The 16,334-nt window shown below is 48.4% G+C and overlaps 1 protein-coding gene across 3 annotated transcripts; it reads right to left on the bottom strand.

The window, feature by feature from the left end:
- Positions 1–3,317: 3,317 nt before the first annotated feature.
- tmem116 (transmembrane protein 116) lies at positions 3,318–13,265 on the bottom strand. Of its 3 annotated transcripts, XM_040030919.1 has the most exons (12): positions 13,252–13,265; positions 11,547–11,679; positions 9,637–9,683; positions 8,977–9,040; positions 8,095–8,226; positions 5,773–5,877; positions 4,806–4,855; positions 4,630–4,713; positions 4,401–4,536; positions 4,171–4,315; positions 3,997–4,076; positions 3,318–3,622 (listed from the first exon to the last, which is right to left on the bottom strand). In XM_040030919.1, exons 2-12 carry the CDS (start codon positions 11,634–11,636, stop codon positions 3,452–3,454), a joined length of 1,104 nt encoding a protein of 367 aa, XP_039886853.1. In that variant the 5' UTR covers positions 11,637–11,679; positions 13,252–13,265; the 3' UTR covers positions 3,318–3,451. The 3 variants fall into 3 exon arrangements, with proteins under 3 accessions (XP_039886853.1, XP_039886852.1, XP_039886854.1); XM_040030918.1 differs by lacking the exon at positions 13,252–13,265 and having other exon boundaries at positions 11,547–12,134; XM_040030920.1 differs by lacking the exons at positions 9,637–9,683; positions 11,547–11,679 and having other exon boundaries at positions 8,977–8,982; positions 13,252–13,259.
- Positions 13,266–16,334: the final 3,069 nt, after the last annotated feature.

Here is a 16,334-nt window from a genome sequence, read left to right as displayed (position 1 = left end):
ACCGTCGCCACAGAAAAAGACGCTGCCTGAGATTCCTTCAAAGTTTTCTTCAGTTCCACTTTGCAGCAGCTCCTGCTGACGGCTGCAGTGATGGGTCATCACACCTGAGCCCAGACTGGTTTTTATGTTTCCAGGCTAGAAATGTTTTTAACCTTTGCTACAAAACAAAGACAAACCACGGCCTGGCCGAAGCTTTGACATCACATCTCTTTGCTATTCTTTGAAAAGGCTCAGATTGCGTCCAACTGTCGCATTTCTTACTCTGTCCAGGCTCCGCTGCACTTCTTACATCCTCAGATTCGTTCCTTTGCTTCCTTGAGTTCACAGACGCGCTTTGACAGCTCGAATCTCGGACTCTCAGATGTTTGATGAGCGCAGCGTCAGACTCGTTACGTTTTCTCTTCCCTCAGAGTGACGCTCGCTGATGGATCTCAGTGGCTGATCCACAAAGGTCAGGACTACGGCATCTCCTCTGACACGGTGGTGACCAGCGCTCGGCACATGAGCTCAGCCTGGAAGGTAAGTCAGAGTTTGAACTGAAGCTTTGAGTCAGAGACATTTTTAAAAGAGTGATGAGTTGCTGAACATAAAGATATTTCCTCTGTGGAGTAAAATGTGTGTTTCAGTGAATGATGAGCAGTATGGAGGCAGAATAAAATACTAAAGTGTGCGTTCCCTGCAGCCCGTGTTTCACCTGAGCAGACAGTTTAATGGGAGGAAGAAAGTTGCTGATTTTGTGAAACGTGGAGGAGAAACCTACAACGCCCTCTTCAACTGCCACGTAGCTTCTATTACAATGATGCTGCAGTAAAGCTGATTTCTTCATGATACAGGTGAAAGCTCCCAGACAGCGTCACAGGTGGATGTTGTTGTTCCAGCGTTCACACAGTCCGCTTCATGAACTCAAACTTCACTGAATCTGCATCTGAACGACCACACGGTGTAAGATGTCACGTGCTGTTCTCAGTTTACTACCTGGTAAAGATCCTGATACATTAAATCTGTGCAGTTTTAACAAAGACTACACACAGCCTGCAGCGCCCCCTGGTGTTTGTTTCTAAGTTCAGACATGCCCATTAGGATAAACTCCTCAGAGCAGGGGTGGGCAACTCCAGGCCTCGAGGGCCGGTGTCCTGCAGGTTTTAGATCGCACCCTGGGTCTACACACCTGAATCAAATGATTAGCTCATTACCAGGCCTCTGGAGAACTTCAGGACATGCTGAGGAGTCATTTCGCCCTTTAAATCAGCTGTGATGGATCATGGACACATCTAACACCTGCAGGACGCGGCACTCGAGGCCTGCAGTTGCCTACTGCTGCCTTAGAGCAACATACGTCACAATCACTGCGTAACAACACATCAGTGTCATAAATAAAACATCAATGCTAAACCAGTTTCCGTCTGTGTGTGCACGTGACGTCATTAGCTCTCTTTTCATTGTGCGTTCAGTCTTTTAGTATTCTGACTCTGTTGTCTCTGCACTGTATTCGTGTTCACAGGCTTTGAATCATTCATGACGTAAATCCAAACGAGCTCGTTAATGTCACGAGAGCAAACCAACATTTTAAATCAAACACTTCCTGTGTGGCGGTGTGAACGTGGCGGTAAACATTCACCCCGAGACCTTTTGAAGCCTCTTTAGTTCTTCGTGAAGTGAAGCTCTGCAAACTCTCCAACGGGGCTCAGATTCTTCTGCAGTCACGTCACGAACGCCAACATTTCAGAGACGCTGACGTCGGCCTGAAGAGCAAACTGATTGTTGTGCAGATTGCCGTGAAACGCCCGCAGCAGACGATGGGAATTGGCAGGGATCCCTCTGAACAGGACATCCCATAATGAGTGAGGTCAGGCTCCGGCGTGAAAGAAGCGATGGTTGTGTGGTGTGACGGCCTAGGAGACATATTCCTTATTTCTTTCAAATAAATATTAAAAATGTTTCATTCTATGATAAAAACACTGAGGCAGCAAACTAAATAAAATCCCTGTAAGCCAAACGCTTCGAGTGTTTTTCCTACTGTCACAGATTTCCTGACACAGTCATCTTCTACAGCACAGGCGTCCAACTCAGCCTCAGGGCCGGAGTCCTGCAGGTGTTAGACGAGTCCTTGATCCATCACAGCTGATTTAATGGCTAAACGACCGCCTCAACATGTCCTGAAGTTCTCCAGAGGCCTGCTAAAGAACTAATCATGTGAATCAGGTGTGTTGGCCCAGGGTGATATTAAAACCTGCAGGACACCGGCCCTCGACACCCCTGTTCTACAGGCACTGAGCACCCACAGAGCACACGTAGCCCCTCAGCAGGCTTCCACAAGCTTCCCAATCAAAAGAAAGCAGGCAGGGTGTTGGAGTCAAGTCGTTAATTGTTGTCATTGTGTTTCTTAAATTTGTAAGTCTTAGTTTAAACTATATGATCAAAGACATTCCTTTGTCTCTGACCACCTCCCCCAGCTACTCTGGTGCTGGGGAGGCTTTATTAGGCAGATCTGTTTCCTGTGTGGTAAGCTTCCTGCTTTTATGGTCCTTCTGTGATCAGCAGGTCACACAAACGCGCACACACACAGCCTTATCTTTTAGAACCATAGGGGGGTTTATGAGGGGAGGTGCTTGTGTTTACTGTTGTGTAACTGTTTTCAGTAAACAGCTGTGAGGAAGGCTCCTCTTTGAAGAAGTTGAGTCGGGTGAGGAGCGTTGAGCTCCAAGAGCCTGTTCCAACCAGCCTTCCCTTGCTAGCAAGTAAAATCGATCGATCGCTGATTGTGTTGTTGTTGAGAATAAGTTTCTAAACCAGTGGGGCCTGTGGAGGCGCAGACCCACCACAGGGGAAGGGAGGGTCTAAAGAGAGCTGGTGTCAGACAGATGAGCTGATCTAAGAAGAGTAAGCAAAAGGATCTGGAGTCTAAGAGTGGAAATGGAGCCGCTAATGACAGGAAGGAAAAGACGACTGCGTTCTGTAGAAATCTCTATTTTAATGCAGTCAACAGAAATAAAAAGAAAACAAACTCAGATGTGATTAAAGGAGCATATTTACAAAAAGTCTCAGAGATTAAATCTGTTTTTTTAAACACAAGGAATAATTTTCTGTCATTTGCACATTTCATAAAACATACAAACGTCCAAAGAAACGCGTCTTCATTTTCACTGTGCGCCGGTGACCAGCAGGGGTCATGTGACCTGCCTGAACAAACCCCTGTGAGGCCCGTCCGTGCGACGGAGCTCACAGGTGACGATGTCGCGTCTCTTTCAAATCCTGTTTTCGGCGTCGCTCTTCCTCTCGGTGTAAAGCCCCCCCCCTCCTGCTTCTTCCCTTTTTTCTCGCCTCAGTGGTTCAGGATCATAGGTGGAAGTTTGATGCAGAAACAAAGTGTTTTCCCCCCTCGAGGAAAGCGAAAGTTCAGACTCTCCTCTCGAGGCAGCTGGCAGAGACACGCCCTCGGTCTCAGTGTGTCTCAGGCGAGCGTCTGCAGGGTCTGGTAGCCTCTCCTCTTCTGCGCTCGCAGCAGAGGCGTCTGAGTGTCCGCGTCTCGAGACGAAAACGTCCTGCGGGCTCGCCGCAGGTACACGCGAATCCATCCGTAGACCAGACAGTTAAAGAAGCCCTGAGAGGCCGAGGTTAACGCCTGAGGACACAAGACACGCTCGGGTCACTGCACGAAAAACACGTGAAACAACCTGAGAGAGGCGTGTGACTACGACAAAAAGAACCACAACGATGAGCCTGAGATATCCTACGTGATGAATCGCACAGAAAGCAACAAAAGACCAGTGAAGCAGTCGAGAAGGAAGCTTAATGAGAGACACAGTTACACAAAGAAAACATTCAAAGACCACAAAATGAGCCCGACGCACAAATTCAACCACAAAATGTTCGACTGCTGTCAAAAGATCCAAATCAAACAAACTGTTCAACAGCCTCAGGAAAAGACGACACGCCACCAAAAACTGAACGAGCTCAGAGTGTAAATGTCGTCGTGTTTCTCTGGTACCGACTCACCTGCAGGATGTACAGCACCACCCCGGCTTTGCCCTGGCACGCCGCGGGATCCGCCACTCGCAGAAACGCCAGGATCACCGCTGAGGAAACAACACGACAAACAAAGACACGCTGAAACCTCGCTGACTGCGTCTGTCGTCAACAAGAACCAATCAGAGTCCGCGCCGAACAAACCTGGACCCCAGCAGAAGACGAAGACCAGCGGGTACAGGACCATCCTCCGGTCCATCACGCTGAACGAGGCCCGCTGCTCGCTGCCCAGGTAACCGTTAGAGGTCACGATGCGCCTGTAAATACAGCGCGCTTTGACCACGAGGACCTGCGGGGGGGAAGAGGAGAGGGGAGGTCACCTCCACGTGATGTTCGTAGAATAAGACGCGTCTGTGCGACGAGCGTGAACTCACCGTGATGCTCAGGAGGGTGACGAGCACGGTGATGAGGAAGACGGTGATGTGGTAGGTGTGCAGGTACAGGCAGCTTCGGCTCATCGGCTGCTCGTCCGACATCAGGAACAGCGCTCCGGTGTGCATCATCAGACACCTGGTCGGATGTGGAAAAAAGCCCACTGAGCTTCTGCGTGGAAGCAATCGGTGGATTTGCTCGCGGCGTGAACGCTTTGTGTTCTGGCCTCACCTGTAGGGTTCGGTAAGGTTGGCCTGACAGTGGCTGATGTTCCCCTCTATGATTACCGGCAGCATCAGCAGCACAGGAAGCAGACTGCAGACACACAGAGCAGGACACACTGTTATCAGTACCACCGTGTGTGTGTTTGCATGCATCCACAGAGTGAGGCTTTGGTGCTCACTCACCATGAAACCAGAGCAACGATTTTACCCGCCGTGCTCACTCGGTTGGAAACCTGCACAAGGATGCAAAATATCACATCAGAATGTATTTATGTAGCACATGTTAAAACAACAGTGTTGACCACAGTGCTTCACAGTAAAAGCATGAGACAGGTGACAACAACAAGCTAGAACAACTCGTTAGAACCAACAGCCACAGTACAAAGATACGTTTCAGGACGTGATTTAAAAGACTGGATCGACTCGGCGGTACGAACATGAACAGGGAGGTTATTCCAGAGTCTGGGTGCCACGGTTGCAACGGCCCGGTCACCGAGACAGAGGTTGTGCTGGGAGCCTGTGATTGGCCGATCTAAGTGCTCAGAGAGAGAGCTGGGCGCTAAATTATTCAGAACTTTAAAAGCGAACAAAAGAATTTTAAAATCTATGCGATATTTGACAGGGAGCCAATGTAGTTGGGCTAAAATTGGAGTGATGCGTTCATAGATTCTCGTAGCTGTTAAGAGACGCGCAGCTGCATTTTGAATTAACTGAAGCCGGTAAAGAGAAGAGTGCTGGAGGCCCGAGTAGAGCAGTTACAGTCGTCCAGTGTGGATGTGTGCATAAGCTTTTCAAGGTCCTTTAAAATCATTTTTACAGCCTCATGTTTACTGAGACAAACAAAGCTGTTCATGCTGCACCGAAGTGATCGGGTACCAGGTCAAAACTATTTTGAAGCATCAGGACCAAACATGGGGAGGTCTGTGCCCCGTCAGGACACTGGAGCATCTTTTTATCCTCTTAGGTTTCCCCACCACTCTACTTTTACTGAGCCTCTGGGAGCTGTGGGCTGCGCAGAGTTTGACCCTGGCAGGTTTGCCCTTTGTGTTATTCTTAAGCTTTATGAGCTGCAAACAAAACCCTGAAAGCTTTGTTTACTACCTGTTGTGTGTGTTTTGCTGCCCTGGCAGCTGGACAGATGTGTCTGTACCTGTACAGAGTATCCATCCATGCAGCTGCAGTACTTCTCCTTGATTCCTTTGTAGAGGTTCCAAACGTAGTTGAGGGTGTAGAAGAAGGAGGCCATGTAGAAAACCTGAAACAGAGTTTGTGATGAGCCAAATCCTCGCTCACGTTCGCCGCGCTGATTTTCTAAACGGGTCACCTGACACCCCGCCCCCTTTTCAGACTTTAATAGAGCGCGAGAGCCAAAAGGGGCAGCTGACCCGGGGTTGTTGCTCTGAGTGGGAGATGTGGGTCAGGAATGTTTTTCTGCTTCCAGGCTGTGTTCTGTCCTGGTTCTGCTGCTCCATTTCATCCCAGAATGACCCAGTTCAGGATCTGGACCTGGTCATCTGGGCCAGAATAGCTCACTCGATAGATATTTGGCAACAGAGACGTCAGCTGTGTCCCAAAACGTCGGCCGCATCCTTCGGAGGACCCGGGCTTCGCGGTCTACGTGGGCCGGGTCCTTCGAGGTGCGAGAAGGCCGGAAGTGCGAGACGGTGAAATGGGACGGTCCAGCCTTCAGATCTGCGTCACTGCTGTCTCTGTGGAGTTTAATAAACTCCACGTCTGCTCCTTGCTGTCTAAAATATAACAGGACACTGGAGTAAACTCTCGACCGTCTCACACTTCTGTTTAATCAGTTTTCTGTTTGAACGTTTATTCAGCTGTGTGAAAATCCCGGAGGAACCCACCCGATGGATTAATAAAGTTTTATTTAATCTAATAACTTTGATCTCAGCCAAACCGATTTACTCCGGAACAAATGAAACACCGAAAAAAGGAAAACAATTACATTTTTAAGTTATCCGAGTGACTTAAATATCATGTTTAACCTGAGTAGCGACAGAGCGGGGGTCTGAAAACGATGAAGCCGGGAGTCCGCCGCTCTCGCCGGCTGGAGTGACCATTGAACCCCCCGGCTAGCTATCGAGCTGGTGGGTAACAGACGTCTCCGAAAACGTCGGCGCACTTTTGCAAATATGCGATGTCTTGATAAACCGAGCAGCTATTTGAAGTTTGCACAGCTACTTTCTCGCCTGAAAATATGCTAAAAGTTTATTTTGTGGCCCAGAAAGATTAATAAGAGTAATTTTAAAACTTAGCAGCAGCCGCCATTGTTGGCAGCTGAAATTTGGCTGGGCCGCGCTATGAATTCTGGGATATGGTGGGCCACGAAGGACACACCCGACCCATCCTTCAAATTCGGGGAAAAGGAGGACGCATTTGAAGGAGTCGACGAATTGGGACAGCCTTCGTCGCCTGGCTGTGACGTGACCGGCCTTCAAACGCGGCCTCCGGAGGATGCAGCCGACGCTTTGGGACACAGCTGTCATTTACCCGCTCGTCCTCAGGTGCTGGATTGGTTGTCATAGAAACAGAGGCAAAACCGCACCCAGTTTTATTTGATGTAAACGGGACTGAACGAGCTGGATGAGTCACTGATGAGGAAACGTTTAGAGGAGAGAAGCTCAGCAGGTTACGATCCGGACGAGACGCAGCTCAGCTCTGCAGCTCCAGTTTCTCTTTAGTTTTGTTTCCTTGGAGCTGATTGAATTTATTTTTGTTTCTCTTTCAATTTTTCATCACGATTGCTGCCCCGACCTTTTTCCTGCCACTTCCTTTTCCTTTTCTTGGTGATTTGCCCTTTAGCACAAATCGTCTTGGCAAACTTACTCTTGTGTGGTTAAAAAACTCTTTTCTGATAACTATGGATATAATCTGATGATTGCTTTTAGCTGTAAATGTGCTCCACGTGTTAAACATTTGACTTTATTGTGTGAAAGTTCTTGTTTTTTTGCTTGTTGGCACATGCTATTTCAGTTGTGTGTGGGGTCGACTTTGGCTGACTTCTCAGGAAACACTTTGCTTTGAGAATATGGAAATCCCTCGGCAGCTCCACGCTTCACTCTGAAAACTTTCCCCTGAAACAAAGTAAAGAGAACAAAGGCAGCCCGTCTGAAGCGGAGCTTGGTTTTGAACATGTTGGGGTCACGTGATGAAGGTGGAAGTGTTACCGGTGTGGTCTGACCACCGCGCTGGAATCACCTAACCCATCTGGAAAATCGTGTGTGGCGTCGTGTTGTCAGAGCTGCTGCTCCGTCAGATCGGAGTTCATGCCAGCGATCGGTCTCTCTGTTTATTTTATTTTAGTAGCTTTATCAATAAAGTTGGCCTGGGGTCCTGACACACACAAACCCTCGGGACCCTCGGGTCTTTCAGTTTGATTGTACTCCGTGGGTCACTTTGTCTTACAGTATAACCACAGCAGTCCAGTGTAGTGTTGTGTAGTGTTGTGTTGTTTCACCTGTTCCACGATGTGCAGGTAGTAACAGTGCGTGCTCCGGCTTGTGCAGTCTTTAAAGAACAGGATGGAGCCGATCAGCCAGCACACGGCGAGCAGCAGGTCTGCGACGCTGAGCAGCATCAGAGGCTGCAGCTACACACACACACACACACACACACACACACACACACACACACACACACACACACACACACACACACACACACACAGATTACAGCGTGCTGAGAAAGGATTTTAAAAGCTGGAGGGAGGACGGCGCGAGGCTAATGTAGATGACCAGCAGGGGGCGACTCCTGGTTGTAGAGGCAAGTCTGATTGGACAGAAGCTTATGAGAAAACGAGTCTCCTGTTCACCTGAAGACTTACTGGTGGGTTTCACGTCTCACTGAATAAACACGACGGCGGTTTTATGAACCTCATTAGGACTCGAGAAGGGCGGGGCTTCTTTGTGGCTGATCGGGTGTCTTTGTCCTACTTACAGACTCTTCTGTATAAAACGATGAGTGGACCCAGCGGTTACGTAATGTTTTCATTCTTATCCACATAAAAGCAGAACTGAATGTAAACATGTGAATGACAGTACATCTTTACATCTGAGTGTCCTAAAGTGATGCCTCTGCGCCGGGGAAATCTGACCTCGTTACAGCGTTGAACAATAGGCACAGTGTCAGCGTTCAGCCCCCTCTCATCACGCCTAGTTTCAAATCAGCGGCTCGGGCTGAGGTTTGGAAAAGAGAACTCGATAACACAAAGGGTGATTTCACAGCGGCCACGTCCAGCTTTTATAAGCACTTCCTCTTAATTATTTTAACTTTAAAGTTCAGACCACAGTTTATCTCACACAGTTTGTGCAAAGCGTCAGAGAACAGAGAAGCGGCTGACCTCGGGCTTCCGGCTGAGTCCCCGTAACATCAGGCAGCAGATGATGGAGCCTGAACCCAGAATGCTGCAAACACAAACACACATGAGTGGAACCTCACTGGAAGAGCTCGGTGTTTAATAAAGATGGCGTGAAAGAAAAACAGCTGATTGGAACTGCGCCTGCCTCTATTGTCTGAGCGCTGTGACCTCTGACCCCTCAGGTCTTTCCCACTGGTCCCACACTGGGTAAATGAACCAGCAATAAAAGCCTAATGTGCTCTGACGCAGCCCATTACAAACAAGTCTCTGTACAGGAACGTCCAACAGTCCGGCCGAGACGACTCTGATTCTTCTTCAGCGCTCGGATTATTAAAAATGCAGGATTTCAGAGTTTTACAGTAAAAAACAGCGTGTAGGTGTTCAGGTTTTACACAGTAGCTCTGTGGGTCACCTACTCAGTTTGCCTACGTTACATATCAAAAGGTCAAATGTATGTGTCACTAAAATGTAGTTAGAGTATCTTGACTTTCCCAGTCATGTTTCCAGTTTTACTCCTGATAAAAACAGTAATGGCGACAGTTACTGCTGCTGAACTTGACTGAAGTAAAATAAGCTCTAAATTACTCATGAATGGCTTTTCTTTACTTTCCAGCTGTGCCTGTGGAGGATGAAGACACTGACCTGAGCACAGCCATGACGAGCTGGATCCAACTGACCACGACGTACACCTGCAGGGAAACAGGCAGGCGGTCAGCAGGCTGACACACACACTGAGGTGTCTGCACAGACACACAGACACACACACTGCAAACTTCACATTTCTTCACGATGAAGCACAAACATCAAACGCTCTTTTGTTACTTATTCGAGCTCTTAGAGCTGCGTGACTCTTAATGCGATTGTGCTTTAATCGATGCTGCAGCGAGTGTTCGTCTCTCGGTCAGGTCAGTTAACATCAGCTGCAGATGTGGGAGTGAAAGTGTTAAAAATAGAGACAAACAAACTGTGGGGGAAACACAAAAAACCCCAGAGGAAGTTCAGAAATTCACTCCGAGAGGAGAAAAAGGAAACCGTTGTAGTCTCATTATTACTTCTTTCTAAGATGTCAGTTTAACCGTCTTACACCGATGAGGGTTGAAATTCACAGTTTTCAACACACAAAAAGACCAACAAGATAACGGCGAGTGCGCACAACCCTCAAAGTGCCCGCTGACCGCGGCCTCCTCCTACACAGAATAAAACTAAACACGGCCCAAACATCACAAACTGCAGTTCCTCTGACGCCCAGCAGAGGCTGCAGCGTCTGTAATTCGCAGATTTATCTGGACGTTAGTGAGCAGCAGTTAGCAGGTGACAGCTTTCAACATTCACGAAAGTCATTTTATCTGACGCTCTCACACTCCGATGGACGCGTCACGTAACTCGGGGAATAGACCCTGTGCACGAGAAAATGCTAACTTCCTGTTTTAAGAATCAAAGTTCCGCCCTCAGGGTCGGTAGACAAGCCGCTCTACCACTGGAGCCACAGCTACCCATCGATGGAAGTAGCTAGCATTGACAGCACGCCACCCTCTCCAAGTATGGTCACTTCTGGTGCCAAAAGACCAACATGGCTAAAATACTGAAGCTTCAAAATCAGTGAGCGACACCTTGTTGGATACCTCCATCTTTTACATACAGTCTGTGAGAATACATCAAAGTATAAATATGAATAAAATGTTTTAAGCAAATGTTTATATTTACTATATATAAATATAATACATATAATATTTAATTATGATCAAGATCAATAGACATTTTAAAATAAACAAACCCATGATTATGTACAAGAGAATAAATACAAATAAATATGACTCATCATTACTTAACTCTTCATACAGCGACCCTGTCTCTCATCACTGAGTCTGTCTCTAATGAGTTGTGCACTAAATGAAGAGTGAGAGAAACCCAGTGTGTGTTTATGATGACTGCTTTCTCTGCTTCTGCATTAAACCATCAGGTTATTATTGCTCAGCGGTGAGCGCGAGCACTTCAAAGATTTTATTGGAAGTGAAATTTATGAATTTATTTCACTTCCTTCAGTGAGAGATGCTCGATTTAGTGCAGCAGCACAAAAGCACGAGCTGATTGTTTTACTGGACTTTTGGCAGATGTTGAACTGACGGAGTCTCCGAGTGCAGACGGAACAGACCGAGACTCGTCACAGAAAACAAGCCGAACACATCCTGGACGTGACTCAGAGTAAATCACACTTGGATGGTTTCCTCCGGTGTGTTGTTCACAGAGTAGCAGCGCGGTGTACTGTCCCCTTAAGGCACAGAACGAGCTGCGGCATCACGCGTCTACATCAATATAATCTAATAATACGAGTATAGAAAACAGCTTATTTTTATTCATGCAGCACCAAATCACGACTGTTGTTGTTTATTGTTATTGTATTGTTGTAGATCCCGCAATAACACATAGTTCGATTTTATTTCCACGTCACACCGTTTATCCAGCCGCATGTAAAGCTGCTGAGCTCCGTTAAAGTGCTTGAATGTGCGCAGTGATTCTGAGAGCACAGGAGGTGCTGATCGCGATGAGCTCACCTGCGTCCAGTCCTCGGCTCCGGTGGTGTTTGCTGCTGTGTGGTTGGTCATAATCATCTCGTCTGAAGACATCAGAAACTCTCTGAGCATTTCAAATAATCAAGCTGAAGGTGAGAAGGTCACGTGATCGTGCCTGGTCCTGGAGCGGTCAGCTGAGCCTCCCGTAGGCTGTCGGGACCAGCTTTTATCCTGCAGGATGGCGCGGTATTTCGCTGACCCCGCCCCCGGGGCTCTGACTACGCCCCCTGCCCGTGAGGGGAATACCCACCTGCCTGACGACGCCGCAGCTTCGCTTTTATTAAATTGAATAAATAATTAAATGAAGAAGCAGCAGCTGTGAGTACTTCTACTCCAGTACTTGTGTAATATACTCAGTATTTTCAGTTACTTATACTTTATGTATTAGCTCAGGACTCCTGAGGGAACTGCTGATCTTTTCCCCTGTCCCGTTTGGATCGTTAGCCATCAGAACTATTGCCTGAAGAAAGATGCCAAGCGGATCATCATGGCCGTGCCATGTTGGTCCACTTGATTGACCTTTATTATAATTATGTATTTATTTTATTCAGGGAGAGTGGTGAGGGGAGATAAGCCTCCATACCTCGGAGAGCCTGAGATGTTCCCAGAGAGGTGGAGTCTAAGACCCAACCCGACATATAGACGAACAGGCGCACGCAGACACAAACATGCATTCCCACCCCCATACACACATAAACAAATCCTCGGCGCTCACCTGACATGGAGACAGACACTCCCCAAACTTTCTCTACATCCCAGGTCCAGGTACCCTCGCCACAAAGGGGCAAACCGTACCTAGACCCAGGAGATGTAACCCTTTTCCCTGAAGTGGAGACAAGCAGACCGCCCCCTTATCTCCATTAGCAGGTAGGCCCCGCATCCCAGACACCAATCTGACGGCCAGCACCTCCTCCCAGCCCCCCAGCCCCGACGGCTAACAGAGAACAGGGGTGAGTGAAGACGCTGATATGTAGTGTTGCTGCGTGCTGTTCTAAAGTGCATTTAAAACACAGGAGCGCATGGTCAATGTTCCCTCTAAGCTGCGCGGGTGCGCAATTGCGCACTGCTGGCACGTCTCTGCGCACAGAAAATCTGCATTGCGCACAAAAAAAAAAAAAATCCAACCTGAATTTAAGTTAAAATTAAAACTTTAACAATCCTGTTCTGCAGTGTTAGTCAGTGACTGGCTGCTCCCGTATGGGATCAGAACGATGCCACCTTAACCCACAGTCCAGCCAATGATGCGATTCACACTCGTATATACGCAGCTGATCCACGTGGCTGACAGGCTATGACAGCGTCCTTATGTGCGACACCGGTGTTTTAGCAAAGCGGCTGATGTGGAGTGGAGCCACGTTAATGACAACGTGTACAACCATTGGAGATGTGAGCAGGACAGACGGAACAACTGACGGAAACAGTGTGGACTTTATACCAGTTTTTAAATTGTGTTGATCGGCCACGTAAAACCAGAGTTATGATAAAAATATCTGCAGTGTTTGGTTTTCTTCCTGAATACTGTCGTTGTTTATATTTACTGCGGGAAGAAACGGTAAAAACTGCGTTTGATAAGGAAAACGCTCGAAAGCCTGTGAGCGAAAACAAACCTCCCCCCAGCCTTTAATGCTGTAATTTGATTATTTTAATAAACATGTAACTTGGATGGATGCGATGCTGGCGTGACCACAGTGCACACGTCTGCTGTTGCTCACAGTGGTCCAAGTGTCCGCTCAGGGAGTTTGTGTGTTCGCTCAGACACATGAAACATTACAGGGAACATTGGTCACGGTGCTTCCTGCCAGAGAGCAGCACGGCTCCTCCCCAAACCCTCAGTGTCTATACGTGTTTCAAATTGAGAGGTGGGCACCGGCGCCAGAGGTGGGTTTGAATACACAGACCATCCTCTGGATGCCGTGTAGCGTGCCCACCCCCAAGACCCTATATGTAGGTGTTATGAGAGTGTGAGTAATGTGGTTGTCTAGGTTGCGGAATAAAATTGAGGCACAGGCGTCCAGAAGGGGACAGAGGGGGAGTGCCCCACCCTGGTGACACACCTGCACCCCAAGCCCTGCATGTGTGTGGGTGTGGTGGAGCGGGAAGAGGGAGGCACCTGAGGATGGGGAGGGAAGAAAGGAAGGGGAAGGGGCCCCTCCCTGGGGCCAGCTCCCCCGCTGACCCCAGTAGGCACCCCCGCTCCCTGGAGTCCACCAAGGCCAGGGGGCCCAGGCCCATCCAGAGCCCATCTGGGGCACCCGGCAGCGGCACCGCCCAGCCCCACATAACCCCAGGCAGCCCCACCCGACCCCATTGCAGAGAAAACTGCACCCGACCCATCATCCAATCATCTCCCAGACTACACAAGACAATAGACACCCAGGTTGAGCTCATTCTCCACCTCTCCTACACCTCTCCTCTCCTACACCTCTCCCCCACCAGCAGTGAGCTCCTGGAGAGAGGAGACCTCCTGCAAAGATGTTGCTTATCATTTTTAATATGTACAAAAATAAAATCAAGACGATGAATTTGAATTAAGAACTCAAAGTCCAAGACGTCAAAAATCTGTCAAATAAGGATACAAAAACAAAGGATATATATCCATTTCTGTTAAATACAACTGATGGAATTTGCAAAGCAAACTAATCTGCGTTGTGTTATTAATAATCTTTAATGTTCGAATAATCTTCACTACCCGGGTCGCCACCGTCACAGACACACTCTGACATGATCGGCTCGATTGTGCCGCATGTGCTTCTGTACTGTGAGCTGCCCCCTTTTCAAAGATGTTCAACAATGTCTTCAATAATAATTATAAAAACAAAATTGATCTGGGACACACAGCATCTTCCCCCTGGGCCAGCGCACTTTTGGGCCGATGAGCCGGTCTGCAGGCCCAATTACCAGCCCACAGGGTTGGCCTGGAATATCCAATCAGAGTCCTTAATGAGACAGGCCCCTCCCCTAGTTGCTGTTCCAGCTTGTAGAAAAAAATTATTAGCTGGAAACTAGCTGGAAACAATAAAAAGAAATTAAAAGTAGATGCAGCACCGTGTCGAGTTAACCACGTTAGCTGCTGTTAGCTCCTGCACTGTGAACAGTAGTAACAGTAACCAGGCCCCCACAAGCTGTGGCGACGTGAGGAAGAGACACAGGAAGTGAAATTAACATGGTAAGTAAATAGACGGGGGACATAATTAAGAGAGAACTAAATAAATATGACTTCAGGAAAAACCCAGCGAACTAAAAATATGCAGAACATCTCCAGATGTGTCGACGCGAGCAGCCTGAAGGCCGTGCTGCAGGTGTCTGACACCTGCAGGCGTCAGTGAGGCTCTGTGAGCAGGTGTTGGGCTTCTTCCAAGCTCACAGCAACAGACACGAGCCAGCGCCTGATGAACAGGAGCCGAGTCAGCAGGATCAGCAGAGCCTTTACTCTGGAAGAGCTTCAGTGGTATTTGTTTGTTTGTGTCTCACTGCCATGAATGATCTATGTTCGTGACATCACTAGGTGACCAAAACACATCAGGAGTGGAACAGACCACGCCTCGTCCTAGAATCGTTCGGCGGCGCTTTGACGCGTCGGAGCGTTTAAAGAGCTGAGAGCGGCTTCTTCACGCTGAGCTGTGCTGTTTTGGTGCTTTGGAGCAATCCTGGCCTCCTACTTCTTTGCTACAGAATCGTTTAATTCCGGTGCCATCCAGTGGTACCAGGCCTCTTGGCAAATGCCCAATCTGGTGAAGCTCTCTCTGATGGACCCCCACAGTCCAAAACGGCACACCAAAAAGAAAAAAGAAAAAAAAACAGTGTGCTTACACATTAAACCCACCCCAACCGGTCGCAGCAGATGGCCCCGCCCCTCCCTGAGGCTGGGCGGTTTCTTCCTGTTCAAAGGGAGTTTTTCCTTCCCAGGTGCTTCGTACTGTAGACTGAAAACTCTGCATCAGCAGAAACAACCACCAACAATCATATGACCCCCTGTGAGCAGCACTTTGGCGACAGTGGGAAGGAAAAACTCCTTTTTAACAGGAAGAAACCTCCGGCAGAACCAGGCTCAGGGAGGGGCGGGGCCATCTGCTGTGATTGGTTGGGGTGAGCGAAGATGTAGCTAAGAATCAGAGGTGGTGCTCTGCACACCACCGAACAGCCCAGAGACGGCGGTCGTTTACCCCATAAATGCATTTGATATGTAAATAATAAAATGCACGAACAGTTTGTGAAGGTCTCAGTTTAATGTTTCAGATTATAAACTCTCTCCATGCTGGGACACCTCAGATTCCTGTCTGCTTCCCACAGACTGAACCTGGAAACATTTAAACACAGGAAATATCTACAACTCGTGGGAAAATCCCTCATAGGGAAGTGAAAGGTTTGTTGGACGTGACGTAGAAACTCTCACAGGTATTCTCACCTGGCGGAGATTTCAGTTTCATTCATGGACATAATGGTAAATGGCCTGTATTTGTACAGCGCTTTACTCGTCCCTAAGGACCCCAAAGCACTTTACACATCCAGTCATCCACCCATTCACACACTGGTGATGGCAGCTACATTGTAGCCACAGCCACCCTGGGGCGCACTGACAGAGGCGAGGCTGCCGGACACTGGCGCCACCGGGCCCTCTGACCACCACCAGTAGGCGACGGGTGAAGCGTCTTGCCCAAGGACACAACGACCGAGACTGTCCGAGCCGGGGCTCGAACCGGCAACCTTCCGATTACAAGACGAACTCCCGACTCTTGAGCCACGATCGCCACATAATCCCACTCATTTAAG

Source organism: Simochromis diagramma, unplaced genomic scaffold (assembly GCF_900408965.1).
Source record: "Simochromis diagramma unplaced genomic scaffold, fSimDia1.1 OVJJ01000361.1, whole genome shotgun sequence".
Lineage (NCBI taxonomy): Eukaryota > Metazoa > Chordata > Actinopteri > Cichliformes > Cichlidae > Simochromis > Simochromis diagramma.
This window is presented reverse-complemented; position numbering and strand designations above follow the sequence as displayed.

Excerpts from the sequence above, each read along its gene's own strand:
- tmem116 (XM_040030919.1), bottom strand. The coding sequence starts at position 11,636 with ATGCTCAGAGAGTTTCTGATGTCTTCAGACGAGATGATTATGACCAAC. Across the intron at positions 8,227-8,976 it reads GACTCAGCCGGAAGCCCGAG|CTGCAGCCTCTGATGCTGCT; the intron begins GTCAGCCGCTTC and ends GTGTGTGTGTAG. Across the intron at positions 4,856-5,772 it reads TGGATGGATACTCTGTACAG|GTTTCCAACCGAGTGAGCAC; the intron begins GTACAGACACAT and ends ATCCTTGTGCAG.